This window comes from Carex rostrata, chromosome 28 (assembly GCF_964058835.1).
Source record: "Carex rostrata chromosome 28, lpCarRost1.2, whole genome shotgun sequence".
Lineage (NCBI taxonomy): Eukaryota > Viridiplantae > Streptophyta > Magnoliopsida > Poales > Cyperaceae > Carex > Carex rostrata.
In genome coordinates, this window is record NC_135945.1 from 1,588,983 (window position 1) to 1,596,994 (window position 8,012).

Below are 8,012 nucleotides of genomic sequence, written 5' to 3' on the forward strand. Positions count from 1 at the left end.
ATTTATTCTGAGCACATAAATAAAATAGCATAGATCACATCCAACGGTTTTATTTTGAGGTTTATGATTAAAATTTTGAGTTATTAAAGGTTTTAAAAATAGAGGCACTAAAAATGGAGGCATTTGAACCCTCCTCTTGATTATAATTTAATCACTGGTGTAATTATTTGCCATACCATATTTTACTGTATTCCTAAATGAATGCGTTTACATGTCAGTTGTTGACCACACACAAATAATGTACTCGTGCATGCCATAGTAAAGTGTAGCTAGTTAGGTACAGTAAAAAAAAAAGTTAGGTTCAGTAAAATAAAGTTAGGTACAATAGTACTAAAGAGAGATGAAAAACAAGAGCGTTGTGGGTATTTTAACATGAGTAAAGCTAGCGTGTGACATGCTCACCAAGAAAGTTTGGTGAGCATAACTCCAAAAGTATATCGGATCGACGTAAAATGCCAAATCCAAACCGTTGAAATCCATGTACTTCATGAGTGATGCATATACATGCAAAATTTTGAAAGTTTCGAGTTTATTTGCTACACGGTCAAGTGGTCAAAGAAATAATAAAAATTGAATATATAAAATAACTTATAGTAAAATGTTCATTTCTTTGACCACTTGACCGTGTAGCAAATAAACTCGAAACTTTCAAAATTTTGCATATATATGCATCACTCATGAAGCACATGGATTTCAACGGTTTGGATTTGACATTTGACGTCGATCCGATATACTTTTGGAGTTATGCTCACCAAACTTTCTTGGTGAGCATGTCACACGCTAGCTTTACTCTTTTAACATCATCTCTTCTTGGTCTCTTTTCAAAAAAAGTAAAAAGTAAAAAGATCTTCTGCAGTTCTCCACCATGTGCATTGACATTGCAACATGTGGGTCCCACTGCCAGCCCCAAAACTATTATTGTCTCTACAATGCATGACATAGTTTGTCAGATGAAGACGTCACAGAGGGATCTAGAATAGTTTATAACACCTGGACACAAATTACCGGAGGAAGATAAATAACCAACCTCAAGACTCGCGCCAATTATATGAATAAGGGAAATTTCATGTATGTCCCTCAAAAACCTCAAAAATTGTTACTTTGCCCTCTAAATCTTATAATATTATATTTACTCCTAAAAACAAACTATTTGTCTCACAAACTGTAAAGCTATTTATTTGTTCTCTCAAAATGACTGATTAGAAGCTAATTTTTATTTTATTTTATGCATCTTACATATTTTTATTTTATAATAAAAGATAAAATGAAAACAAATTAAATTAGTTCTAGTAGACAAATTTTTTTTTTTTTATAAATTTTTAAGTTTTTGAATTAAAAGAGTAAATAAGGTATAAAGATAATTAAAATATTTCATGTCTTTCATACCTCATGTATATCATATATTTTATTTAACATGATTTGTATATTGAAATGTGTTTGGAGATACAATTTTATATTTTTTGAAATTTTTTTTACTATTGTTTTAGATAGTTACAAAATTATGTTTCTAAACCATTGTAAAACAATTATTTTTTACCTACCTAAAAAATTAAAAAAATATAAACTTTGATCTCCAAACATATTAAAATATGAAAATCATATTAACTAATTCAAATTGATAGTTTGAACATTAAAATTAAATATGAAACCTATTTTGCTTTAGAGATAATTGTACTTACTAACTTGATTATAATTTAATCACTAGAGTAATCAATTAACAAAATAAAAAATATTTTTTGGAAAAACAAAAAATGAATGCGCTTACATGTGGTTGTTGACCAGTGACCACACACATATTATGTACTTGTGCATGCCACAATAAACTAAGGTCCACTGTTACCTTGATTTCAGAGATCGAAGTCCACTGTAGCAGTTAGGTACAGTACTTGCCTAAGGGCTTATTCTCCAAAAAAAAAAAGTTAGGTACAGTACTAAAGAAAGATGTAAAAATAGGCCTGGTCTTGTGGCCTTGTGTGTATTTTAACATTATCTCTTGGTCTGTTTTCACACAAAGACAAACATAACTCCTCAAAAAAAAAGTAGAGAAACTAAAAAGATCTTCTGCAGCTCTCCACTATGTGCATTGACAGCCAGCCTCCAAGATGTTCTTGTCTACAATGCTTGACATAGTATATCAGATGAATCCGCCACAGAGGATCAAGGATAGGTTATAACAGCTGGACACAAATTACCGGATGAAGATTTCATGTATGTCACTCAAAAAGATGGAAAATTTCATGTATGTCACTCAAAAACCTCAAAATTAATTATAATTCCCCCAAAATCTCATAATATCATATGTACTCCTAAAAAATAAGCTATTTGTCTCACAAACCGTGAAATTAATATATAAAGTTTTATTTTTAAATATATTTTAATATGAAGATTATATTATCTGATAAAGTTCTGATATTGAAAACAGAGATAGAGAATATGAATTATGATATAGCATGAAAGAGCTGAGCTATTTGAACTTTCAAGATTATATTATCTTCATGTATAATATATTAATATATGAATTTTAAAGAAGTTATACCCAAATTCAAGGTTTTTAGAGGATATAGTTGAAATTTTCCCTATTAATAAAATAATCACAGTAACGAGTGTATCAGTACGGATGAAAAGTTCACTAAAATCCAAAATATACAACCGAGACTTCTCTGACTTCATATCACCTAATATAACAGAAAATTCCTGTTTAGATCTGAACTGTCCAATCAGAACACGCACGAATATTGAAGTATTCTGTGCATTCCAACCAGGACTGAATTAGTCCAAGTTCTAATCAGACGGTCCAGATCTAAACAGTAATATTCTGTTACTTCAGAGCATATTGGCCATATGGCCTCGACTTCTTTTCCTCTCTAAGCTTCCCCCACTAGCAATCACGTTCTCACCATTCCTTTCTTCATTCCCTCTCTCTCTTTCTCTTTCTCTTTCTTTCTCTACTTTCGAGATCATCTTCTCCGATGTGACGCTTCCTAGTAATCAAAGAATGACCAGATTCTCCACTGCCATTCTCCGTCAAAAGCTTCTAGAAGTACTCACATGCGGCGGATGTTCTGTTTCTACCAAAAAGAGAGCAAAGGTGGCGGCATTTAAACCGCCAGTGGTGAAGTCGGATCGATTACGAGAGCTGATAACAGAGGAACAGTCGGAGTCGGGATCTGACGAGGGCGACACGGTTGAGACAGAGATGAAATCAGAGCAAGATATCGAGGAGTTCGAAAAGGTCGTGTCAGCGCTACATCAGATTGAAGAGAACCACCGGCGAGAAGCGGCGGTGGAGATTCGAAGGATGGCGAAGGAAGATGCCGAAGCAAGAGAAACACTTGCAATGCTCGGAGCGATTTCTCCTTTAGTCGGAATGTTGAATGCTGAGCTCGAAATTGATTCTCAGATTGCAGCACTCTATGCTATTCTAAATCTTGCAATTGGAAATGACTTGTAAGTGCTTCGCTTTCTCTGTTTTTTTTTTTTTTTTCATATCTTAGATCTTGGATATTGATCTCTGTTTTGGTTTTGATTTGTTGTGGCAGAAACAAGGCGGCGATTGTGAAAGCCGGTGCCGTGCATAAAATGCTCGGGTTGATACGACCCGAGTTGTCTGAAGCTATCGTGGCAAATTTCCTAAGCTTGAGTGCTCTAGATGCGAATAAACAAATCATCGGTTCATCAGGAGCCGTTTCGTTCTTGATCAACTCGTTGCGGCAAAACAAGAACTCGAGACAGGATGCATTGCGTGCTTTATTCAATCTCTCGATTGTGTCGGCTAATGCTCAACATCTCATTGAGGCCGGCATAATCGATTCGCTACTTGCATCGATCGGTGACATGAATGTGACGGATCATGCACTAGCGACACTTTCTAACCTAGTTGCTTCGTCATCAGAGGCGAGGCATCATCTTAGCAGAGCACACGAGTCGTTTCAAATACTAATAGATGTGCTCGGATGGTTAGATTCTCCGTCGTGTCAGGAGAAATCAGCTTATATACTCATGGTCATGGCACATAAATCGCATGCCGATCGTGTTATCATGGCCGAAGCTGGCATTTCCGGAGCACTACTTGAACTCACTCTAATGGGCACTCCATTGGCGCAAAAACGAGCATCAAGAATGCTTGAAATGCTGCGATCGAAGAAAGGGAAAGAGATATCGGACAGCAGCTTTGCCGTGTCGGCACCAATGGCAATGGAGGGTAAGTACAAGATAACAATTGGAGAGGGGACAGGAGATATGAGCAATGAGCAGAAGGCAGTGAAGCAACTGGTGCAGCAAAGCCTGCATTGTAACATGAGACGGATTGCGAGGCGGGCGAACTTGCCGGAGGAAATCGTGCCACCACCGGAGCATTTAAACAAGACTAAGAGCTTGCCATTCTAGAAATTGATCAAATTTGCTCTGATTTTCATTGATGAAATGGAGCATGGAGTTAAAAGAATTAGTAGTTAGTAGAGTAATTGTGATGATTTTGGGCTTGAAGAAGTGTTAATGGTAAATATAATTGGTTGTTGCGTTTTGGTTATTATTATTTTTTTCTCCACTTTATGGGCTTTCTGGTAAAGTAATTGTCATGATTATTGTGTCCTTTGAGAACTGTAAGGAAAGCTTTGTCGGTGGTCAATTATGGGGAGGTTATAGAGTATTATTTTTTCTTTACTTGTCTTTATTAGAAATAAATAAATGCAATGCAGTTGTGAAATAAAGTCACCGACATATGTGTAAACATACAAATAAATTATGTTATATATATTATGAACATTACGAATAGCTAGTTACATGATTATATTGTTATTAGATCTCATGAGTGGATTATATTGAATAGTTGGAATTAATTGTTCAAATATCGAAAATTACTATATGAGCTATATATACTTATTAAATATCTCCATTCTCATATTAAGCCGTCGAAGTTATAATATTGTTAACGGTTTTTTATTTAAAGATAAAATTTTAGATTAAATATCATTCCTCTGACTAAATATTATGATATATCTATATGTATGTGTGTTTACATGTAGAAGTTTAAATTTATTTAGACACATATTCGCTACACGTATTTTTTTACAAGCAAATTGTATCATCTTTTTTATTAGTTATGATTTATTTTTGTTTTTAAAATATTATTTAAATAATTTTTAAATTGATTCATAATTAATTGGTCATGTCTTTATTTCTTTCTATTTTTTATATTATTTAAGAAATATTATTTGTCATTTAATATGTTATTTTGTTTGAGATATTTTTATGAAAATATGTCAAAAGGATCGTAAAAATATATGTCATTTAATTTGTCATTTAAAATATATTATTTGCCATTTAGTATATTGTTTTTATAAAAATATGTCACTTTGTATGTCTTGTATTCTCTTATAATATGTCCCCGTTGTATCATTTTGTTAACTCTAAATTTATTTGCCTTTTTTTTTGCAATTAACAATACAAAACTCAAACACCAATTATAAATCTTTTAACACAATTTCATTCCAATAATATGTACTTAGTTTACAATTTTTAACATCTTTTGACATTTATTTCCCCAATAAACTAACCTGAAAAATAAAAAATAAAAGTTAAAAGTTACCAACAACCGGATTATTAATGTGATATGATTGCTATCCAAGAAGTATTAGTTACTTAACATCATTGAATGTTGTCATTACTGAAAGATTAAACAACCATCATTGATAGGTTTTTCTCTTTTTGTAATGCAATTTAGATAGATATATAGGTTGTTCACTGTTGCATCTATGATTAATAGGTTAACTGTTCATGGTTTGCATCTATATATGATTAATTGATTATAAGAAAGAGAGGTCAATTATGGTCTAATAAATACTTAGATTCTAAGACTGGTCCACACACCGTGGTTGGTTGATTAGTTGGATCTGAATCTCGCTCAAATATAAATGGAAATATAAATGGAAAGTGTCAAACTGTACCGGGAATTAAAATATAGTCAACGTTGGTACTCGTTCCTTAATGGCACCGCTAATGGAACCCACGTGACTACTACAGTGTACCTATCCTGTCTCTCTTCAATTAATTCGGATCTTCTGTGATTTGTATTGTTATAAAGTATCGTGTAGCAAGTCAATACGCTTGTGGAACCTAAATAGCATAGTGACAACTTGATAATTCGGAAAAAGTTCAGAGTATAATTTAAAATTATACATTGAGTCCGTACTGATGATCTCGGTCTTACAAGAGAACAAAAAAAATGCGAATTATTCATAAAATTCTGAAAAATTGGCAAATAATTCGGAAAAAAATTCAGGAAACCCAATAATACGGAGATTGCTCTGTTGTCAATTCAAATTTTAATTATTCGCGAATAATTTGTGAATTTTGTCACTATGGAACTGACAAAACGTGATTTGAAAATAATTCGACAAAGTTTTTAGGTTTTTTATTTGGATCCTGATAAATGTCCCCGCACTCCTATCTCTACACTATCCCCGCACCATAACTACCATAACTGTCTGAGAGATCACAAAAACTCCAGCACTATTTTTTTTTCTAAAGTATTAATACTTATGCACGGAAGTACTTATACCAAGGTTCTAAATAGTGTTTATCGCGTCATAGCGGGAAACCTACAAAAAAAAAGCTATAGCGAATAGCCTCGCTATAGCGAAAGTTATGCTACATAGCATTTTTTTTATTTTTATAAAAATTATATCATGTATTTGTACTAAATATCAACATTATCTAAGTCTCATCGAACAATAAATAACATCAAATTGATTAAAAAATTATAATATTCATATTAAACAAATACAAAATCAAAATTATGACTCAAAATATCCATAGTAATACTAATATCATAAACTATCGATATTTTTCTATTCAAAATATATTCAACATCATGACATAATATATCTTTTTTCTATTTAAATTTCAAAATAACATAGACTTCATAACATAATTAACTATCTTAATCTATTCAAAATATTCAAACTACCATATAGTAAGTATCATTTTGTTACTTCAAGAAATATCTTAATATATTCAATCTGAGCCTTTATTTAAAACCCATATAAATTGAAAAGAAAAAAAAAAACAACTCATGTTGTATAGCACGCTGTAGCTTCCTTATTTGATTTTGATTGATGGATCTCTCATTTAATAATTAATAGTTTAATATAAAACTTAGTATGTCAATTGCAAAAAAAAATCACGGTTAAAATCCAATATGAGCCTTTATTTAAAGCCCATATAAATTTAAAAAAAAAAAAAAAAAAACAACTCATGTTGGATAGTGCGCGCTATTTGCGCTATAGCATCTGTAGCTCAAATAGCGCGTTTTGATGCCATAGCTTAGAATTTATGGTTAAAAAACGCTATAGCGCCGCTATTTAGAACACTGATTTATACCTAAGAAAGAAAGTATTTATATCAAAGGTGAATAATTTTTACATAAATAATTGTCTCTCCAACCAAATCTCAAACTACATGGATACACGTTTTAAGAGATGGGTTTTTTTTTTCTTTCTTCAATCTCATCCACATTTCTCACGATCTATGAGAAATTTTGCGAATTTAAAACTACGAATGTCTTCTACGCAATTTTCTCTTTCATAAGAGATTCATGATGACATACTTTCGGGCTCGTCGTCACACAATATTAATACCTATGCACGTAAATATTTATACCATAAATTGAATATTTTTTTACATAAATAATTGTCTCTCTAACCAAATCTCAAACTACATAGGGGGGCCATACACACTTTTTGAGGTGGTTTTTTTTTGTTCAACCTCGTCCACATTTCTGACGATGAATGAGAAATTTTGTGAATCGAAAACCATGAAAGTCTTGCAATTTTCTCTTTCAAATGAGATCCATGATGAAGTACTTTCGGACTCGTTGTCATACAAGTATTTATACCTCGTAATGCAAATATTTATACCTATACTTGCAAGTATTTTTTACATATGAAACTGGCTGATATATGAAAGTATTAATATCAACTATTTTTGTTAGAGAATAGGTAACACATGGATGA

General features: G+C 32.2%; 1 protein-coding gene across 1 annotated transcript; it reads left to right on the forward strand.

The window, feature by feature from the left end:
• The first annotated feature begins 2,900 nt into the window (after window positions 1-2,900).
• LOC144545746 (U-box domain-containing protein 45-like) lies at window positions 2,901-4,713 on the forward strand. Its single transcript, XM_078294294.1, has 2 exons — window positions 2,901-3,447; window positions 3,540-4,713. Exons 1-2 carry the CDS (start codon window positions 2,996-2,998, stop codon window positions 4,384-4,386), a joined length of 1,299 nt encoding a protein of 432 aa, XP_078150420.1. The 5' UTR covers window positions 2,901-2,995; the 3' UTR covers window positions 4,387-4,713.
• The last annotated feature ends 3,299 nt before the right edge of the window (window positions 4,714-8,012 follow it).

Coding starts and splice junctions, on each gene's coding strand:
- LOC144545746 (XM_078294294.1), top strand. CDS start 2,996: ATGACCAGATTCTCCACTGCCATTCTCCGTCAAAAGCTTCTAGAAGTA. Junction 3,448..3,539: donor CTTGCAATTGGAAATGACTT/GTAAGTGCTTCG, acceptor TTGTTGTGGCAG/AAACAAGGCGGCGATTGTGA.